This window comes from Polyodon spathula, chromosome 3 (genome assembly GCF_017654505.1).
Source record: "Polyodon spathula isolate WHYD16114869_AA chromosome 3, ASM1765450v1, whole genome shotgun sequence".
NCBI lineage: Eukaryota > Metazoa > Chordata > Actinopteri > Acipenseriformes > Polyodontidae > Polyodon > Polyodon spathula.
The window spans coordinates 34123173-34146804 of record NC_054536.1 but is presented as its reverse complement, the minus strand read 5'-3'; the positions used below and the strand labels follow the sequence as shown (position 1 = coordinate 34146804).

The 23632-nt window shown below is 38.8% G+C and overlaps 1 protein-coding gene across 6 annotated transcripts in view; it reads right to left on the bottom strand.

Annotated features, from left to right (window-relative positions):
• The window catches only part of LOC121313014 (trafficking kinesin-binding protein 1-like), a 73673-nt gene extending 57681 nt beyond the window's left edge, over nt 1–15992 (bottom strand). For 5 of the 6 annotated variants that reach the window (XM_041245104.1, XM_041245105.1, XM_041245107.1 and 2 more), the window contains exon 1: nt 8376–8482. In XM_041245104.1, the coding sequence (XP_041101038.1) occupies nt 8376–8379 (4 nt within the window). In that variant the 5' untranslated portion in view covers nt 8380–8482. Of the gene's footprint in view, nt 1–8375; nt 8483–15677 lie in introns of those variants that run through there. The other variant, XM_041245111.1, reaches the window with a different exon arrangement.
• Nucleotides 15993–23632: the final 7640 nt, after the last annotated feature.

Here is a 23632-nt window from a genome sequence, read left to right as displayed (position 1 = left end):
GTAAAAATGCTTTCAATTGTGCATTCTACCGAAAAAAAAAAGACCTAGGAATTCAATATGGTGTGTCTGATGTTCTGGATTTAATATGCAAAATGCCTGCCTGACAAATAACCATTTCTTAGAAAAACTGTGCTTCATCATACAATTAATGTTTAGCAGGCAACAGAAATTGCTTTTAGAGTCTCTCTCTCTCTCTCAAAGCTGGTTGAAAGAACAAAGAAGTTGTGCATCCTTTTCCGAAAGGTTCCTCAATAAACAAGCACCACTAATTTGAATAAGAAAATCGAAAAGGAAAATTAGCTCAATACACACACCACAATGCACGTCATGAATTCACTTTTCATCATCCATGATGTTAAGGGTGTTAACCTTGCTTCTGATTGGTCAGTTTCATTCCAGTCACGCGACGAAAAAAAACAAAAAACAGCAGGTTCTATCTTAGCAACGCAAAATGATCTCAAACCGACGCCACATTCAACACAGCGTTAATCATACGTGTGGTCAACAGTCAGTTTGTCAATAGTCACTCGCTGTTTGACCATGCATTCTCACTATTTTATCTGGATGGGGCATTTTAACCCCATCCAGGCTTTAAAACAATAACAATAAAACCAAGCTAAACCATACATTATAAATAATAATACACCAAATAATACAATCCGAAATCAGAAACGGTCAATTATACCGAATTCTACTTATTAATTATGGACAAAAGTTTCACAAACTGCTCTGAACTGAACGACTGACCGAATCTGCCAGAAACAGTTCAATTGAAGACGGTATGCTAAATACATTTCAAAATAAATCTGGAAAAACCTGAAGCCTACATGAGCGTGGTAACCACCTTTCATGACTTACTGAATAAAAACACAACAGTTCGAATATGGATGTTGACTGTTATCCAATTGAAATTGACACTTCTATATAGGAGAGTGCTCAAACTGTTGTCCACTAACTGTAGATCCCCTATAGTCAACAAATTTATATATATATATATATATATATATATATATATATATATATATATATATATATATATATATATATATATATATAAATATAATACACACACACAAACATACCTGCACACTGTTGTGTAGTCAAATCAGGGTTGCCAACCTTGTCATTTTGTTTTTACTGACATGAAGAGTTAGAGGCCAGTTTTTTTTTTTTTTTTTTACTGGCAATGTATTTATTTATTTATTTATTACTGACAATTAAAAAAATAAAAATAAATACGCTAGTTTTGTGCACTTGCATTTCTTTATGTTTTATTATGGTTATGCATGGACACATTTGCAGACTGGATCGTTGGTCTGAAGCTGGTTTTTAACAGCAGTCTTGATAGTCAGAATTCCATTCAGAATGTCTGTAGACAATTGATTTCTTACGTCTGTTTTTACAAGGTTCACCTGAGAAAAAAACTTGTTCTAATTCTGCAGTGCTGTGTGGCAAAGCCAACATATTAATGGCAAACTTGGCAAGTGTAGGAAAACGTGCACTACATGTAGTGACGAGTGAAATGTTGTGCCAGTTTTCATCAGCTGCCAGATCCTGTCTAAGATCCCTCAAGTCAGTCATGTGTTATTGCATAAATTCCATATAGGCTTTCCAGCATAATGTGTGGACAGCTGGCAATCTTAAGTCAAATGCAGTTTAATGTGGCTCACTTCTTTCTCAATCGCCAATACAATAAAAGCAGTGAGCTTTCCTTGCTTTGACGTTGATTGGAGGTGTTTTTTGACACACTTCATTAAAGAAAATGCTCGTTCTCTAGGGTCGGGATGTTTTCGGTGGTACTGAGCTTTCAGCACCGATTTGTAAAAATATTTCTAATGCCCCCCCCCCTTTGCTGCTTGCATTCTTCTTCCTGTGTTTATGCTTCACTGCCCACGAAAGAGACTTTATTTGCTGTATTGAAGCAAAATCAAACTGACTGACCTGGAATTTACTTGTGTCGCCGTGTGAAAGTGAGCGAGAGTGCTTATCATGGCGAGAGCAGAGTTCAAATAGCATTAAGCTCAACATCTACTCTCATGTAATGGAAATCATGAAGATCCGGATACATCCAGTGACTGCTGTGAATAGTGCAGCTGGCAACAAGGAAAAGACCTCGTGACAGTATGGAGAGACAGCTGACATGAGGAAAGAGATCCCATTGGGGCTGGCAAGGGTTAGCTCCCCTGGTCGGCAATATCCAGCTCTTTGTTTTCAAAGGTAAACAGGATGCTGGAGACACCTGCCCAAGGTTTCTAAGAAATTAAAGTGAAAAATACCCCTAGAGAGGGGGCGGAAGATGACTCAACGTTGGATAACACTGTTACCGATTTAGGAATGGAAACGGATATGAGAACGGAGAGTACTTCACAAAAGACTAGTTCAAGATCTGCAGTTAGCAAAGACATGGAACTCCAGGTTTGTGTCTGCGGCTGGAGCAAGGTGGCAACAATCATGGGTTTGAAGATTCATCAAGGGAGAATGAAATGCTTGAGGGAGAAGTCAGTCAATTCAGTCGAATGAAAATCCAGCGACAGGAAGCAAACCACAGTTCGCAGGATATCAGCACCCCTGTCAGACGTGAAGAGGACTTGCGTGGATACAACTAGTGATGAACCTAATGATCCTTGCGAACCCAGTCAGACGAACCAGCGTAAGAGAGAAAAGAACCTCAACGGGCACAAGACTGGAGTTAAATGGCCAAGAGCTTGTGAGAAAACTGCGTGGGACACAGTAAACACTGATCTGTGTTTTACTTTGGAAAGGTTAAATGGAACAGTTGAAAAGAAGATGGATAAATTTGGGGACATCATCTACACGTATGGAAGCGAGAGGTTTGGAATTGAAAAAAGGAAGGAAAAAGTACAAACTATTCCTGGAAAGTCTAGACGGCAGCTGGAGATTGAACGCTTAGTTAGAGGGGAGGCAGTAATGGAGAAAAGCAGAACAAAATCAGAAGGAGGGACTCCATCTGTTACAAAGGGTCATAAAAGATAAGTTTGCAACATTGCGCAGAGCTGAGCGTCTACGGAAATGCTACAAAAAGAAAGATCCATTCAAATTTGTAAAGAAGATATTCACCAGTGAGAAAAATGGCACACTAAAATCATCTAAGTTTGAGCTGGAGAGATATTTGGAGGAAACACATACAGATTCAAAAAGGCATGAGCCTAAGTCAGTTCCTTCAGACATCCCACCTATCAATCCACCCGAATACCAAATGAAGGACTGTGCACCTAAGTGGAAAGAAGTAGAGCAAGCTGTGAAAAAAGCAAGGGCATCATCATCTCCAGTGCCTAATGGAGTTCCATACAGAGTGTACAAGAGTGCTCCTGGAGTTCTATAAATCCTGTGGAAATTGATGAAAGTGGCATGGGAAAAACAGATTGTACCAAGAGCATGGCGCCGAGCAGGTGGAGTCTTTATACCAAAAGAAAAGGATTCTACAAGCATCAGTCAGTTTCATCCTATTTCCCTATTAAACGTAGAAGGCAAGATTTTCTTCAGCATTATTGAGCAGAGATTGTTAACCTACCTATTAAAGAACTGCTTCATTGACATTTCAGTATAAAAAGCAGGCATTCCAGGTTTCCCAGGATGCTTAGAACACATCAGTGTAATCTGGCAACAAATTCAAAATCAACAAAAAAGGAGAGGAAGGAGCTCCATGTGACATTCCTGGATTTGGCTAATGCACATGGTTCAGTGTCACATGAACTTCTTCGGGCAGCATTTGATTTTTTCAGCGTACCGATGACGATAACAAATTTAGTGAAAGCCTACTTTGGAAATTTGCCATTTAGTTTTTCAACTTCAGAATTCAGCATTACATGGCAATGCCTAGAAGTTGGAATAATGGCAGAATGTACCATTTCTCCACTGGCTTTTACCATGGCAATGGAAGTAATTATTAGGGCATCAAAATAGGTAGTGGGAGGAGAGTGCTTGGCTTCTGGAATGCGACTACCATCAATTCGAGTATACATGAATGACATGTCAACAATGACTACAACCATAGCCTGCACTAATCGGCTATTAGGTAAATTAACCAATAACATTGAATGGGCACAAATGCATTTCAAGCCCACTAAATCAAGGAGCATCTCTATAATTAAAGGCAAAGTAGTAGATAAAAGGTTCTACATTAATGGTGAGGCAATACCAACAGTGTCCGAGAAGCCAGTGAAAAGTCTAGGTAGATGGTATGACGGGGATCTAAAGGATTAAGTTCGTGTGAGAGAGGTTAAACAAAAAGCAGTGGAAGGGCTGAAGAGCACAGACAGCAGCGCTTTACCAGGCAAACTGAAACTCTGGTGCTTTCAGTTTGGTCTACTGCCAAGACTGCTGTGGCCACTGACTGTGCACAAGGTTTCCATGACAAGAGTTGAGAAGCTGGAAGCTTTAATCAGTTCATACGTCAGGAAATGGTTGGGAGTTCCACGCTGCCTCAGCAGAGTGGGACTTTATGGTAAAGGAATACTGCAGCTACCAACCACTGCTCTAACCGAGGAGTTTAAGTGCGCCAAAGTCCAACGGGAAATGACAATAGTAGATTCAAGCGACAAATGCGTAAGGGAGGCAGCACCTGTGTTGAAAACTGGAAGAAAATGGACGGCAAAGAAAGCTGTGGAAGATGCTAAGGCTGCCCTCCAAATCGGAGATATTATGGGACAAGTTCAGCATGGAAAAGGAGGTTTTGGTCTCAGTTCAGCTCCTCCTACATGGCACAAGGCAACCCCAGCTCAACAGAGGAAGTTGGTAGTTAATGAGGTGCAAAAGCAGGAGGAAAGGATCAGGTGTCTAAAGGCCATTTCCCAGGCCAAGCAGGGAGAATGGATGAGACGGGAGAGTGTGGAACAATGCAAGATCGACTGGCAAGACCTGTGGACAATGGAACAGAGTAGGATCAGTTTCCTCATCAGATCAGCATATGATGTTCTCCCATCACCACAGAACCTAAACCTCTGGGTGGGTGAGGATCCCTCATGTCCTTTGTGTTCATCACCTGCAACATTAAGACATATTTTGACAGGACACAAGGTGGGTCTTAGCCAGGGACGGTTTACTTGGCGCCATGACCAGATGCTGCGATGTTTGGCCTTAGCATTGGAAGACAAGTGTAACCTGACCAATAAGTTGCCACCAGTTCCATCAAAGGATTACACACAAAAGACAATATTCCTGGGGAGCAACCACCAAGAAAAGTTGTTAAAACCAAGCCTCGCCCAGGACAACTGGAAGCTGCTAGACAAAGATGCTGGCAGATGTTGGTCAACGGCTTATTTTTCCAACTGAGATTGTCACAACTAACCTTCGACCAGACATTGTCTTGTGGTCTGGATCAGCACGCCTTGTTCATTTGGTAGAGTTAACAGTGCCATGGATGAGGCATATGGAGAGGAAGAAACTTCGGTATGCTCAACTAGCTGCTGAAGCGGAACAGCGAGGATGGAGAGTCCGAGTTTACCCAGTGGAGGTGGGTTGTTGAGGATTTGTGGCACAATCTACAACCCGGTTTCTCAGAGACTTCAGGTTCAGTGGCCAAGAGTTGCGTTGCACAGTGAAGAACTTATCTGAAGCAGCAGAAAGGAGCAGCAACTGGCTGTGGTTGAGACTGAAGGATTCTGGATGGGGATCTCAAGCACAATAGAAAGAAAGCAACGCTGATGTACAGGTAAGTAAGCTGGGCTGAGCTGAGTGGGGGATGGAGGGGGGTGATGCTGGGCCACCAGAATCACTGTTGAGCCCTCTTGAGGTGTCGTGGGCTAGTCAACGAAACACCGAGGATGGAAGGTGCCCACTTGAAGAGCACAGAGATGTACCCTACTTAGCTCAATCCAGACGCTGTCATGCTGATGTGCTGGGGAGACCGCACTGGGTTGATCCCCAGAGCCAGCATTGTAGCCGTTGTGTGTGCTGACGTGCCGGGGAGGCAAAATGAGCTGATCAACACCAGACAGAAGGATATCTGATCATCAGATGGAAAACAACACAAATGGATGGAGATGCAGGTGGATCACATTAGTTTACTGCAAAGCTACGTCTTAGTTGGTGCTTATCTTGGTGAGAGCAGAGTTCAAATCAGCATGAAGTTCAACATCTACTCTCATGTAATGGAAATCATCATCCTAATTTGCCTATGCGTTAACCTGGCTCTTTATCTGAGGTAAATGACAATTGAAACGGCAATGGTAATGGGCCCTATTTTCAGCTGTACCATACCAATACAGTATGACTTATTTAATTTGGTAAAGTAAAAAATATAAACTAACTGCACTTTCTGCAATTACAGCCATTTCATGTTAATTCATAAATGTCATTTCTTTTCATAGTGCCTTTTCCTAAAAACAGGATCTTTAACTTACATGAAGGGGTATTTTAAAAACAAATTGGAGCGTTGGAAAATAAACACTATGTTCTTTTTCAACAAAGGGCTATGAGCCTCCTAGTGACAAAATGAGTTACACTAGGCTTCAGCTTTAGTTTAGATAAGAGATTTGAAAACAATCTGAATTACAGAATTAAAGGTGATTTTATAAAATTACATATAGAATACAGACATTTTAATGACTGCATATTCAGACTTTCAGAGTGAAGTGGTACAGTGCACAGTATTTTTTTTTTTTGAGTGTCTTGTGCAGCATATGAAAAATGTGCCACACTTACAGTGCAGTAATTAATTCCAAGTACCAGGTACTCCAGATTCCAAGATTTCAACTATGTGGCATGCACACCAACTACGCATTACAAATCGTCTTCATACTACATTGTTTCTCAGTAGGGGTTTGAGTCCCTCACTATGTTATTGTATGCCTGGCTTTTCTTTTGCAAGACTGGGGTGGTATCTTTAGCACGGGAAATGACTCCTTCTTCCCTTCCAAGCTACAAGCACCAAAAACAGCAGCAGCAGCTGAAGGCACAGCACCAATACTAATGTACACTATTTACCACACACACAATAAAATCAACTGCCTAGTTAAAAAATAGCTGTGAATGCTAATTGGTCACCAGGGTGCTACAGGACGGTAGGTATTTGTACCCTTGAAATGCTTTTCTATGCTGCATGTTCCAGTTCACAGTTGCTAAGGTCGGTCAGTAAGGTAACCCATTATTTGTCAGCAGACTTAGGCATTAGACTCCATATTCTCATCCAATACAATATACAAAATTGTTTGTGGTTGAGCTACTGTATTTTAAATGTAACTAAGGAGATGAAGCATACATTGTGAAGTCCTTCAAATCTTGGGCTACTGTCAGGCTCCCCAATGAGTTCAGGTCTTACCACTTCAAAAGTAGGCAGCTCTAGTAGTGGTAGGTCATCTTTAAACCTTAATAAAATGTCTTGTAAAACCAGGACACCCCCCCTCCCCCCTCCCCCTCCGCCAAAATTACATGGCGTCCAACTACTAATAATACAATAGACACTCTGTAGCATGTTTCAGGATGTAACCCTGTTTTTCCAAACAAAAGCCCTTAGACGTGCCTCACAGTGAGATAATGTCTGGCTGCAGACTGTACAAATCAGCAGGGCTTGGGGAAATGAGGCCTGCATGTGTCGTTATACATTAGGGATGCTGTTCCAGGTCTATACTTCCTATGTACTGCACATAAAATACAGTACATTTCCTAACAGTGTCATTCACCAAGCCAGTGCTTTTGATAGCCTGGGTGTTGCTGGCTATATTTGGAAGGTATTTATAGAAACACCTCTGGCCAGCCGTGGTGAGCATGTTGACCTTTCGCTTCTCTTCTCCTTACACCATTACTATCAAAAGGCTAAAATATCAATACAGAACAAACAGATTTTCATTAAAATATATATTTCTGACCCACGTTTTATTTGGAAATAGAATATCTAGGCTTGTCTGGAGTACTGAATATAAACTGGGCACAGCTTCATTTTGACACCCATCTTCATTTTTACAAAGGATACCATTTTTAAAGTATATTGTACTTTTTTGACATACAAAATTGACTGAATTTAAAATTGCTATAGTAAAACTAAGCAAAAACCTAATTAAAAATGTGTTCACATTTTATAATTTAAAATAGCAGGATTTAAAATGAACCTACTGCTATGATACCAATACTGTATTGCTGTAAGCTAGTTGGTTTGATTTTTGTTAGGAAAATATAGCTATTTATATTTCAGGTGAACAACTGCCTTTGATATTCAAATAGATGTGTTTTAATTATACACCAACATAAGGCATTCGTACTGCATAACCTTGTACTGCAAAAAACTAAATCCTTTCTAGAATATAGCTACTACAGCACAGAGACCCACCAGGAACATCACCATACTGCTGATTTCAAAGGCAAACCAACACAAAGAACAAAACACTTGTGGTTAAAGCTGCACAAAGTGCTTTACTCACTCATGGTTTTGGTGACCCTGGTCCAGTTTTGTCTTTCTAGGAGTTACATTTTCAATAGCTGCAGTAAAGGGCACGCTGTACTTTGGATGGCTGGGACATGCTGTTGTCCTGCAATGTTTGGAATGTCAGGAGTAGCAATCACATGGGCTGTGAATGATTAATGCCAGGCCAGTAACCAGGTCTGCTGATCAAGTCTGTGTTCTATTTTACAATAACATTTGCAGAAATATACCATATAAAAAAATTAGGATTCAATAACCGAGTTGTTTAATTTTAACTTTTGTAACTTTATGGGTGTTTTTGTCCTTTCAGATTAGTTTTTCCCTTTAAGTAGCTGGTGTTGTTACTCCTTTTTATTATATGTGGTTTTCTACTGTATTTAACATCTTATAAAACTATCATGACCTTCACATCGTTCAGTGAAGTAAGACTCAGGAAGACCAGGGCTGGTTGCATAAAACTACATTAGACTAGTCTAAACAGCTTGAACGGTCTTAGTTTTGACACTAAGTCTAGTCCAATGCAAGTTAGCAGTTGCATAAAAATTAAAGACTAAGTCTTACCCTAAAAAGTTAGCCTCCTCACACCCAGGCTAACTTAGAATTTAGGTCTATGTTTCCATGGAAACCATTAACTGTCAGAAAGAAACAATGGCCTCCCACTGTAATCTCTGGCTGTATGCACACTTTCTGAGGAGAGAGAGAGTTTAAAAGACAGAAACAATCCACTGGAAGTGTACTCTAATATTGAGGTAATTGAAAGGCTTCGTTTACCAAGGCAAACCATTCTAACATTAGCAGAAGATCTAAAGGATAAATTGAGGCCTGCCACAGACAGAAACCGTAGTATCTTGAGGTGGTACAGGTTTGCTTCACACTTAGATTTTATATTACAGGTTATTTTTATAAATTCTGTGGGTGATTTCATGGGGTTGCATAAATCCACTGCCTCACATATAGTCTACAGAGTGTCAAAGGAACTTGCAATAAGACTGCCATTATTTCCTGTAGAGTCAACTGTTCTGAACAGATTGGAAAGAGACTTATTTTCTATTGCTGGATTTTCAAATGGTGTGGCAGCAGTTGATGGGACTCATGTAAAGATGGAAGCTCCTTCAGCTGATGAACATCTGTATGTGAACAGGAAAGGATACCACAGCATAAATGTGCAAATGATTTGTGATGCTAACCTGAAAATTATCAACTGTGTGGCACGCTGGCCTGGCTCAACCCATGATTCTCGCATCCTGAGTCAGTCTGTTGTACACAAAGCTTTTGAAGGTGGCGCAAGACGTGGTATACTGCTCGGAGACAGTGGACAGCAGCTGAAATCGTGTCTACTTACACTATTCATCAACCCAACCAATGAAACCCATACCCATTATATCAATGCTCACACAAAATCAAAAAATGTGATAAAGAGAAGGTTCCACTGTCTACACAACGTAAATGACTTAGTATTTTTATTTTACTGATAATAATGAAAATAATTACTCACAACATTACTCGCATTTCTATAAATTCTGTGGTTCATTTCATTTTTGAAATTCTTTTTTAGCGTCTTGTACTCTTCCACTGTTTTTGTAAGTCTTTGACAGACCGCACACAGCGGGTTAACACTTAACTTGTTTTGTTATTTTTTCCCCACACCTTGTGTTTGAGTGCGTTAGAACATTTTTCAGAAAATGTCCCCAAAAGTATTGATTTTACTGCATTATACTCCTCTAACAGTCCAGGTAATTTATACTCTCCACAGTATAAATTAAAACAGTGTGCTGTTTTTTATACCAAAAATGAGAAAAAGCGAGTTGCATAGAGGATTTATACTGGACTCTGACGGCCCCGATTAAAACGAGGGAGTGTTTGTACAGTATTTGTTTGTTAGACTATTTGTTTTTCTATGGGTCTGTCACTATATCACGGCCCTGGATATATATTGCCGATTTGCATTGGACCCCGACACGAGCTACATATCGTGTGTGTGGTGTATATACAACACCTATAGGAAGTCTACACCCCCATATAGCAACCGTAAATTAGCTCAGGTGTAACCAATAGCCTTCAAAATCACACACCAAGTTAAGTGGCCTCCACCTGTAAAGCCCAGCTCTGTGGAGTGTACGGCTTAAAGTGGTCCTATGGACAGATACTCCAATCTCCGCTGTGGAGCTTTGCAGCTCCTTCAGGGTTATCTTTGGTCTTTGTTGCCTCTCTGATTAATGCCCTCCTTGCCTAGTCTGTGAGTTTTGGTGGGCGGCCCTCTCTTGCCAGGTTTGTTGTGGTGCCATATTCTTTCCATTTTTTAATAATGGCTTTAATGGTGCTCCGTGGGATGTTCAAAGTTTCTGATATTTTTTTATAACCCAACCCTGATCTGTACTTCTCTACAACTTTGTCCCTGACCTGTTTGGAGAGCTCCTTGGTCTTCATGGTGCCGCTTGCTTGGTGGTGCCCCTTGCTTAGTGGTGTTGCAGACTCTGGGGCCTTTCAGAACAGGTGTATATATACTGAGATCATGTGACAGATCATGTGACACTTGGATTGCACACAGGTGGACTTTATTTATCTTATTTAGAGGCTTAATACATATGCACGCACCACTTTTCCATTATTTATTTTTTAGAATTTTTTTAAACAAGTTATTTTTTTCATTTCACTTCACCAATTTGGACTATATTGTGTATGTCCATTACATGAAATCCAAATAAAAATCAATTTTAATTCCAGGTTGTAAGGCAACAAAATAGGAAAAATGCCAAGGGGGGTCAATACTTTTGCAAGCCACTGTATCGCAATATTACCATGACTACTGTTTCACTGAAGACTGAAGTCTTTACAGGACAGGAAAACTCAAGCAGTGGCAATGTGAGCTTCCTACAAAGCATAATGAGTGTAGATAGGACCACCAATCTCGTACATGGTAAGGAAGCAATTTAGTCCATTATCTTCCTTTTTGCCTTAAAATGTTACCTATGCCAAATTATGTTTTTGGGATACTATACTGTGCACAAGCACACATCTGAGATCACCAACTCTTTTCACTTAAAGCAGGCCTCTAGCTGTGAAAAGCATGTGCAGGAAGAAAATTACACGAAAGAGATTCCCATGCACTCCTGGATGTGTGCCCTTGCGTAACTGGGGCAAATTTGAACACAACCCAGAAGAATTTCTGAACCACATTACAAAAGAGCCATGGTCCACTGCATGTTATAAAGCTTTTAACCTTGTCTCACCAACAAGGGTGAGAATCTGTAAAGGCACAACAGTTCCCCGTTTCAATTATCTCCCACTGATTAAATAAATCGATCGGACCTAGTTGTGTTGTCTAACCTAGGTTGTGTGTTTGGGAAAGGGTAGATGCAGTAGATATGTATGATAACCACAGGACTACTTATCTAGGAGACATGTAACCATAGACAACTACAGCAAATTCGGCCTTATATGGTATTACAAAACATGACTTTTAGCCTCATCTTTAACATAAGGGAGCTTGGTGACAAGCAGTAATCCACAAAGCAGATGTCCTTTTAGATACACATAAAGCATTTCAATCTGCAGGGAGGGGGGGAGGGCATCACTCAAAAAGTAATACATCGTGAAAGGCAAGAGTTAGAGACTTGATACTCAAAATTATAACTAACCTACGAACGCAGTATAACAAGCATTTCCAAAGCTGCATATCACATATACAGCAGGACAATGCAACACTAGAAAATGAAATTACAGACAGTAAGAAATCCTAACGAATGCTGTTACACTTCCGTACCACAAGATGGAACAATATATTATGTTGTAATAGGAGATCACGTTAGTAAAATATAATGATAGTGAGAAAATGTATGGTACGGAACTGTCAGAAAAACACATGGCTACCTTAGCTGAAAGAGCGGCTCTATGTGGTACCAGTCTTGGCTGTCACCAATTGCAGTCAGAGCCCCGACCTCAATAAAATGAAGAAATCAATGGGTCAGAGTAAATTTGTTTGGTAATAACTGTACCCCTTCTAATTGTTCTGCATTTATTGTATTCATCAGTCCCAATCTTTTACAGAAACCAGAATCACATCAGTGAACCTATATTACCATCTTTTAAAAATGTATGTTTATTGTTGCAGTGCATTATAAAATCAACAGACAGAAAAACACTTGGAATAAGATGCAGTAATATAATCTACCAGCTGAGGGCAGTTTTGTATCATTTTGAATCTCCACACAGTCCTTTAATGTCCTTCAGCTCAAAGTCACGGATTTACAGTAAGAAAAAAAAAAAAGGCTTCTTTAATAAACATGTGAAAACGATATCATGCTCCCCATGGGCGTCCACAGTGACTAAGATGCAAGACTTAAGAGTTTATATAAATTAACGCGGGCCATGTTGTTCTAATTTAACATAACCTTCAGGGACTTCAGTGTGTCTGTGTCCCCCCCCCCCCCCCCAAATTCACCTTTCTATTTAAACTTTAACAAAATACAGAACAGTTTATTGGTTTTAAAACAATGTATAAAAAAGACTCAATACACTAAAGGGGGTTTTCTCTGGAAGCATAACTCAAATGTAAATGCATTACAGTGCTAAGGAGTTCCTGTATCACTCAACAGTTCTTGTGCATTCATTATTAAAGCTCTTGGATGTAAAACTGTATACAATGGTTGTTTTTTAAATACGAGTTCCTGTAATCTACTGTTGCACATACAATATGTGTTTTGTTCAAGGTTTATTTTGCTACTTAGATAAACAACCACAAAAAAAAAACACCTTTTGTCTTTGTTTCTAGGGAAGGTACTGTATGACGTCATCAATGTCACGTGTTGCTATATATGTGTTTACTTCCTACTTGTCTAATAGAAAGCAGTTTGTTTCTTCAGGCGAGTTTAAGTCTGATGTCAGTTCTGTTCCGTCTAGTGTTCCGTTCTGGGGCCGGTATTATTCAATATTTACATGCTTTCACTTGGTCAAACCGTGGCATTCATTATCACTGCTATGCTGATGACACACAGCTTTATCTGCAGACTAAACCTGATGTTTCTTTGGCTGTTTCTGTACTCAATAACTGTTTAGCTGATATAAAAACTTGGATGCAACAAAAATTTGTTGCAATTAAAATTGTAATAAAACAGGAGGTCATGTTATTGGGTTCTCCCCATCAGGTTAGCACAGCTGGTAATTTTAAATTGGTTATTGACGGGCGTGCGATTAGTCCAACCTCTGAAGTTACTAACCTAGCCGTGACGCTTGATTCTACCCTTTCTTTTGAGGCTAAACATCTGCAAAGTGTCCTCCTTTCATTTACAAAACACTGCTCACCTAGATCATCTTTATCTGTGCCTGATGTCGAGAAACTAACACATGCCTTTATTTCATCAAGGTTGGACTATTGTAATGCTCTGCTTTCTGGTGTCTCTTCAAAACTAATTCATAGGCTGCAGCTTGTGCAAAACAGTGCTGCACGGGTTTTGATGAGAACAAGAAAGCATGATGACATATCTCCAATCTTAGCACCTTTTCATTGGTTGGGAGTAAAACATAAAATCGATTACAAGAATGGTGTTCACCTAGCGTTGTGCACCCACTGTCAAATTTGCACTTTGCCATCATTAATCCATTAAAATTATATTGAAAGAAAAGAGCATGGAATTGGACTGGATCTGGATACTAAGCAGGTGCAAACATTATAATGTGATGTAAGGATTTTGCCTTGAACTTAGGCAATTATTGAGCCTCCAAACACTTTTACACCTCTTCTTACAAGGTTAAACCCTTAACTGCATTGAATTTACTTGCCCTTTTTACTTGTTTCCAGCTCTTAGACAGTTGCAAATTTCATGTTGCAAACTGTTTAAGAGCTGAAAACAATTAAAAAAAAGGTCTAATTAAGCAAATTATCTGTTCAATTAAGGGTCTAGTTAGGTAACTGAGCGCTCAGCTGAAATGAAAACCAGCAGACACAGTGGGTCCCGAGGACCAGGATTGGGAAACCCTGCTCTAGATTGATTTAATTGAACTACTCACTAGCTTAATTAAGACCTTTTTAATTGCTTTTAAAAACAGTTGGGATATTAAGATAACTATACAATTTTATAAGTAACTTGAAAAAATTAAGGGTTTAATGAAGTAACTGAGGACTCAGGTGGAAGGAAAACCAAAATACTCAGTGGGTCCCCAGGACCAGTACTGGGAAACCCTTCACTAGAGCTTAAAGGCATGAAAATAAAATTGCTTGCTGTGCCACCCAGCCTCCAAGCAGTGGTTCTCAACCCAGGTCCTGGGGACCGACTGCCCTGCTGGTTTTTGTTCCAACCAAGCTCTCAATTACTTAATTGAACCCTTAATAGAACCAATCACAGCTTTTTACTTCTTTTAAAGAGTTGGAGAATTCAAATTAAATACAAAATGATATAAGGAACTTGAATTCTCCACCATTTTGTAAACTAATAGGATTTAAAAAGTCAAATTAAGCAAAGTTCAAATTAAGGTTTCAATTAAAGTAACTGAGAGCTTGGTTAGAATAAAAACCAGCAGGACAGTGGGTCCCCAGGACCAGGGTTGAGAACCTCTGCACTAGGGTGAATTATGAGAAATAGTTGTACTCTCTAGATATCTGATTCAGTGCAATAATTCATAGATTTTATCCATAGCCTTCAGTGTTCAAGACAACCTTTCGTTAGTTGCATGGATCTGCTGCAGCTGATCTTGCAGACATTTTTGTGATCTTTTAGATGAAGCCCCATCCTACAACTTTAAATGATTTCAAGTGTACACATTCAAACATGACCCAGAAAACCGAGTCCTTTTGACAAAAAAAGCTCACTTCAAAACAGGAATTGCTGTCAGGTAATTGTCTTGTGAGGGCACAAGGGATTTACGATTAAGCCATTTCCTTCCTCATCTATAATAAAGTACTTTAACCCCAAATCTGTACTGTACTACTGCTGTCCCACCTGTTATACAGGGTAGATTATCCTACTTGCACAGCATGGTTTAGAAACATTTTATTGAACATTACAGAACAAAATCCTAATTTAGCCGCCAATTAGACATTAGTCAATGAGGGATAGCAGCTGCTGAGGCCAAGTGTCTATGTGAAATACACTGTTCCATTGAGATTGGGCATGAACTTGTAACCACGTACACCACAAGCAAACATCTTACCCACTACGTAAATAAGTTTGTCTGTATGCGTGGTTATAGGGCTTTAACTTCATTGCTCGGACAGGCTGCGTGCAGTACATAACACTGTCTATACACATAATCATTTGCAATAACACCCCCTCTTGCTTTCCACTTTGTACACTAGTATACATACCAGTAATGGTGCCAGCATCTCTGCAATTTGGAGCATCCTCCAAACTGGTTGCCTCACTTACATAGTGCTCTTCATGGACGCCTGCTCCACAGGCTAGTTCTGGGCTATCGCTGGGCTCTGAGGACGGCAGGGCGATGGCCGGGATTTTGTGGTGCAAAGCTGTGGCGTCCAGCGTGGCAGCTTTCAATGGGAAGTGCAAAGTGCCATGAGTGGGGCCAGCACTGGCAACTGGGTCAGGCAGGCCAGCACTGGCAACCGGGTCAGGCAGGCAGAGCAGCAGCAGGCTTGGCTTACTCTCACTGCTGGACTTCTCCACGTATCTGCAAGAGTGAACAAAATAAATATAAGCATCTGAATCAGGACAGAATGTAACCCGAGTTTACAGCCACCAAGCAACCAATAAACCCAATACAAGTAAATAACGAAAGCACCTTAAAATAAGCAGGCACCAACATTCAGTCCCAGTGATGACCAGTTAATCCAGTTAACTACACTACATGGACATCCTTGCCTGGTTAACTGCTGCAGTACAGCTTGGAAGAATTCTAATCTGTCCTCCTAGTGGAGGAATATCACAGAGACAAAAACAATAGCCAGTCGTCAATCAATGGATATTGGAGGAAACCTTTCTTCTCCAGTCTACTGAATTTTGCCTTTCGCATCTCAAGGTCAAAGCCAAATTATCTAAACCAGTGGTTCTCAATCCTGGTCATGGGAAACCACTGCCATGCTGGTTTTTGTTCCAACAAAGCGCTCAATTAATACTTGAACCATTAACCCTTTGCGGTCCCCTGTAAGACCAGGTCTGACATGAACATTTTCCCTTTCCAGCCCGATGTCGGACCCTGTCCGACATCATCAAAAAAGACTTTCAAGCACAGGTCGATTTTTTCTCTGGAAAAAGCAGAGAAAACCTCAGTGGCCAAGTGAGACTGATAGGAGCGGAAAAAAAGGGGGGCAAATACACATAGCCCCTGCACCACAGACGTAATACGGACTTAAAACAAAGAAGATCGCTGCTTCTGCATCCAGCGCTCAAAGAATATCACATTTCTATTTGCAAATATATTTGCAGAGCTTTTTGAGATGTTATAGTAATAAAATAATGACTTGAATCACATTATTGAAATGTGTTTGGTGATAAAACGAGTGATCAGGAGATGATTTATCAGTATGCACGACTGAAGAGGTATGTCAAAAATATAGCGAACAAGGGGTGGGGCTTGGCTGGAGATGCAGTACGGAGTGTCCTGTTGATATGCAGTGCCTTTTAAACCTATTTTTGCTATGAAAAAAAAAACAACTTTTAAAACAGCGCGTGTAAAATAAACAGTATGTGTGCTGAATAAATGACAGGCGCTGAATAAATGGACCCCTATGGGTTAATTGAACTAATAATTTGCCTAATTTGAGTTTCTTAATTATTTTAAAACAGATGGAGATTTAAATTTAGATATAATATTGTATAAGGAACTTAAATTCTCCAACTTTTTATAAGCTACACTATTTAAAAAGTCAAATTAAGCCAATTATTAGTTCAATTAAGGATTCAATTATATAATTGTGAGCTTGGTTGGAACAAAAACCAGCAGGACAGTGTTCCCCCAGCCCTGTTCCTGGCGGGACACCGTGTCTGCTGGTTTTCGTTCCAAGGCAGTGCTCAATTGCTTAATTGATCCCTTCATTGAACTAATAAAGTGATTAACTGAGTGCCGCCAGGAACAGGGTTGGGAAAGACTGATCTAAACCATCTAAATAAAGTTGTTCATAAGGCATTCTATCACACCTGGTATCGTTGTGTTATGCTGTTGTTTGCATTAACACAGTTTGGATAAGGTTAAAAAAGTGACTATTTCTCCTACCCATGTGTCATTCAGGTTATTTAATATAATTCTTGCATTTTATTCATTTTTTTTTTATCATCAAATCCTTAAACCTTATTTTGAAAACGTTTATACTCAGCATGATCATTATTTCAATTTCATATTGATCCTATGAATGTACAAGTATCCTGTTTCAGGGACAGTGAGCTGACTGCCAGCAGATGGATTAACAGCTGGTTTTAACAATTTGATATATCGGTTGCGCCCCCTATGGCCTTATTCACCACAAACGGGATTTCATATCCCATGGTAACTTTACTGTATCCAGTAAGTTGTAAATTCATGATAGGAACACCTATCTCCATGTGGTAAATCAGTTCCTGTCAGACAAGTGCCTAAAGATGTTGCCTAAAGAATACTGTTAGGATTTATGTTGCGAGTACAATTGTGTACATTCACAGTGCTGCTGTAAATATTACACATTCAAATTATAAATCCATTGAAAAGGTAACATCAACACAATATTAACTAGAAATGTTTTCTACCAATTTGGGAAACAAATATTTTTGCTGAATATGCCAACATCATGTAGAGTAAGAAACAATTACGACAACCTTTCAGCCTATTTTATCTAAGGATTTTGCAAGCACTTTGTATCATTTCTCTGTAAATTGGCCCCGGTTACACATTCAGTCTATTGGCCTTTTCTGTGTAAAAAAATATACGTGTACTAACTAGGGCTCAACTTTAAGTAAAAAAGTTTATATTTGGTCACGTTATCTGCAATTCTCTACCAAAGGATTCATTTAGTTTAGCTTAGGATATTAATATGGTCAGCAATCACCACCTAGTCCTTCTGCACTAGTAGTAAATTAACAAGTTCCTTTTGAGTTTCATCAGTTTGACAGCTTGAATGTAAGTAATGACATACAGTTCAGACAGGACAGTCGGAACGGACAGACATACCTCTATTATTCACATATTCTGATATTCTAAAAACACGCGAGTCAATAATATTATCATTGATATCTTAAAACCATCATTAAACCAGGATAAATGCAGAAGTTCTTAACAGTCTCACTAGTTTAATTTAATTTAAAAAAGGTAGAATTCTGTAGATGAGGGGTGAAAATATTCCAATGTGCATGAAATGAGGATTGCTGGCTGGCTCTCAGTTTGTAAATTAACCTAAATAACGTAGTTTCTAATTTTCTATTTCAGTACAGAATATTAAAGTTATAAATAGCATGCCTAAGACTTATGCCAGCAAACATAAATCCCATAGTTTTGACCTCTGATCCTGACATCTACTGAATTCCAAAATAGGCTAACTCATCTTTACTCAGTGTTCTCAGCTGTGCTGGCTAAATGAGGATTATTATTACTATGTATTAATTTTCTATTTTTATTATTTAGTGTGCCCAATTATTTTACCCCCAATTTTCTCCCCAATTTAGAATGTACGATATATGTTTTTCCCCCTCACTGCAGCAATTCCCACACAGCTCAGGAGAACTGAAGGTTCATTAGGAATCCTCCGATCCCACAACCAAGCCAGCTTCCTCGTCTACACCTAGGAACTTCGAGAGCGGGTGTCAGAGTGCTACTGGCCCCTAGAGGACAGAGGCCAGCCCTGCAGTGTCTGCCTGATCTCACTGAGCACCTGACAAGTAGGGTCTGCTGTGGCACGATGACGAGAAACAATCCCTGACTGTTTTGCCCCCATAACCCACGGGAGAGCCAGAGCCAATGCGACGCTCCCTCTGGAATCCCCAGCGAAGACCGGTGATTTAATGAGGACTATAAATCTGCTTTGAAAAGCCCTGCTCTGATTGGTTAGCTGAGATCCCTCAGTCATACCTTAATCCCACACAACCTTTCAAGAGACACATCATCTTTGATTCAAATTTCTCCACCACTTACCTGTCCTAATTTGATAATACTTAGCATCTGTAAAGTAATTACCAACATAAAAAAAAAAATTAAAAAAAGTCAAATCCAAAATCAAATTTACATCTTTCAATGGAAAACTGTTGAAGGATATGAAGATGGATTTCCTGAACCGGACAGTACCAGTAATTCAAATTTCTTTTAGAGAAAAAAAAAAAAAAGCGTAGTAAAATAACATTACCAGAACTGAATCAACTGGAACTTGACTGACACAAAGAAAAAAAAAAAGCCCACAATAAATGCTTCTAAACAGGCTGTAATTATCCTACAAAACTGGCTCCAAGAAAAAGGTTCACCTCTTATCTTTCATTTACTTTCCAAGGACAAGTTGAACAGTCTCCTCAGGGAATGTTATGGTTCCAGAAGAAATAAAGATGGAGAGCAGTAAAGCACATCAAGCTTTAAAAGTCTGCAAGCTGGGATCAATCACTCTTGTGAATTTGGCAAAAGATGCAGCATTAACAATGCTAACAAACTTATTCATAGCAGTAATTACAAAACTAAGATGAAGTGGAAAAGACAAAACAGCATTCTATCCCCCAATAACACCAGCAGACCCTGAGAAGCAAAAACGATCTGAAGGCAATAAACAAGTCACAAGGACACCGCTGCTTTCACCGGTAGCAGTGACTCTTCTGGCTGTACAGCTGTTAATAGCAGTTAATTCAGAGCATGTTTTTTTTCAAACTGCACAATATCTGGCAATGTTCAGGTTAACATTTATTCTACAAACCTCTGATCTATAATTCAAGTTCTTTCAGATTTGTGTAACTTAGTAAGTTTAAATATGTATGTCTATTCATTAAATTGAAAAATTAGCATGTACTAGTTTATGATGTACAGAAATGATTTACTCGATACACATTAATCAGCATGTCCTATATTTATGAATAGACTGATGTTAATTTAAATTAAAATAAAACACTAACAAATGTTTACTTTTCACTAGAACTGTTTTCTTGTGCATAGTGATGTGTTATTGGAAAGATGTTTTTATTTGCTGTGTTAAAGTACAGTAAATATATCTAATAATTGTTTTACAATAGCATTATATTGACATGAAATAACCACACACTTAAGGGTTAAAGGCACACCACTTTGCATCATGTCTTGTACCGCCTATTATTGACATAACAATATTGCATAACACTAATCATCGATTATAATGGCCAGCAAAAATTATTTCTATTCAACCTTTGATTGAGGGAGCTATTATTAATTCTATTACAATTTTGCTTGTTTGGATTTTTTTATTTGTTCTTGAAAGACCACATTAAGTAATAAGATCTAAGCTACGTGCCCCTCAACTCCAAGTAACTGCATAGGAATGCACAGATTTCCAATACTATCTTTAGTGATGGTGTTTTGCCCCAGAAGGAAGTGGACTAACAACAACAAATAGCAATTGTTACTCCCCGCAGGGCTATAGAATATTTGCACACAATGTGCGCTGAACAATTTGGTCAGGACCCAGATATGTTGTTCTAGCTATAATGTTTTTGTCAGCATCAGCATCAAGTACTTCATAAATGTAAAAAAAAAGACACTCAATGATAAAAAGTTAAAAGCTACTGACCTTCTTTGAAACAACCTGCCCCCTGAACAAGACCCCATCAGTTACAACAAAACAGACAGCAGAAGCAGCTACCCCATAAATCAAGCAGGGGTTTAACTGGATTTGTTTATCAAATCTTTGGCATGCAGTCATGCTATTGTCTGATACATCACAAATGTGTAGAAGAGATGTATGATATTATGTTGTGTTCATTTTAACACTGGAATTCAATAAAGCAGAAATGCAGACACAGGATAATTTGCAGTACTTACCCAAATCCTTGGGAGCAACCAGAAACCATGCCGTACATAACCAATTAGGCTTAGCAGTTTTAGTTTTCACAGTGTTATTTCAGAGTCATACACATACATGCTATAGGACACGGACACACACACACACACACACACACAATCCTTTTAACCTTCCTTGTCATCTGCTGGTTGTTCATCATCTGGCTTCTAACCCAGTCCTCCATCTCACACACACTGTATATGCTGACTCCTTCCAGCATTTTTTTTTTTGAAGTCCTATACTTATAAATAGCCCTGAACACCCCCCCCCCCCCCAGTTAAATTTCTCGTACCAGCTAACTGTACATAACATCCCTTATATTTACAATCCCGCATACATTACCACAGCTTACATTTATGCCCAGTTAACCTGATTTACACACAAACTACTGTGTTCTGTAGTAAAGGACTAGCACATTTTACCAGGAAAAATAACATGTAGAATACAGTAAGCCTGGAGGCAGTTACATGTAATGCATGCCGAAGAGCAAGAATAAAAGATTACAGTCAAAAGAGCTTTTTCCTTCCTCTGTGTAAGACAACAATGGCACACAGCTTGGCAGAATTGTGTACTGTGATTGCCAATGACTTTGAAATCATCTGAATGCAGTATAAAATGGCCATCATTACAGTCGTCTGGATATTCTGTACTGTGAAGGTGGAGACCATGCATATTTTAGCTGCTGTTGCAGTGGAATTTGTACTTCATTGTGTGTATATTAGGGGTGCACGGATAAGATTTATTTGGCCGATACTGATAACCAACAGTTATCTACCCATATTGGCCGATACCGATAGGATACCAATAATAAATAGACAGTGCAGGTAAACTACTAGAACAAGACACGGTCTATATTTAAACTGTTTTACAATTACAAATTTTAAACAATTAACATATATCGTTTATTTGATGTATTTGACAAAAACATCAGAAAAGGAATACAAAGAATAACAGAATTATATTGTTGGCTTGTCAGCAATTTATACATTTGTTTTTACAACAGTCACATTAAAATGCATTTCTACTAGTAAAAACACTTCTGTAGAAAAAAGTGACTTTTTTTTTTTTTTTTATAGTCACTTGCTGTCAAAACACTGCGTATTATAAGTTTGACCTATATCGCACAGTAGGAAAAAAAAATAGCCTACTTAATGTCAACTACAACAATGCTCGATAATTTTTTTTTTTTAAGCATACACTGCTTAAAAATGCAGCCCAACTTAAATTGTTCACTTAATCAAAAACAAAAAAGATGTCCTGAAACTATGTAGTTACAAAATTCAGTCAAACTTGAATTTGTTACTAAACAAGATGGTGTCCTATACAATAGTTCCCGCCATACAAATTTTCCCTTCCGGTTCCATTGCAGGATTTGATATCACAATAATAGAAGCTCCGATTGGAGCATAAACTAATAAAATCCAAGGATTTTTGTTTGTTTATTTGGTTTTGCTTTACCTGAAGACACTGCAGCCCTCTAGGACAGAGGTGTGCAGCCCTAACTTAGGGAAAGCTTTCATTTTAACCATATGCTGACAAGGGGACCACCTGGCCCCACAATCTAATGACACTTTGAGACAGGATAGGATTTTTAAATTACCCTTAACATTAAAAAAAAAAATTAACTATAACTATTATACATTTGCTAAAATGAATATCAGTGCTTAATACTTTAATTAATACTTTAAACTAGTAAAGTATTAATACTTAATACTTTACTTTAATTATGAATATAATGATTGTTTTTTCATTATTATTATTATTATTATTATTATTGCCACTAAGTTAATGTCATATTTATTTTGTTAATTAATATTAAATCGCCATAACATGGCAGATAGTACACGGCATCAGACCGAAACTGGTATTTCATCGGCACTGTCGGCTCGCCAGCAATAGGGCCAGCACTGGGCCATTGTCGGTAGTGTCGTATAATCAACTGATACTCTTCTTGGAAGTTAAGGAGATTGTTGTCGTTACTGCTGTAGTCTTGGTTTTCAAAAGGTGCTTTTCAGCAAAACTTTTTATGTTGAAGGATTTGATCAAATGAGCTACGGAGGAGGAGCTGAGGTGATGAGAGAAGAGAGAGAGAGAGAGAGAGAGTTTTGAGAGAGACTAACCGCGCATCGATGCTGTTCTCAACTAACCTTGATCGATTGGCATTTGCTACATACGTAAACTTGTTATTAAATTTACCAATTATGATAAAAGAACCCTTATTATTTATGGGTATATACATAATGTCAAAACAGTCATGTTTCGTAATTAATCCGTTGTAAAATAATAATTAAATAATAATAATTATAATAATAATAATCTTAAACTATCAATGTTAT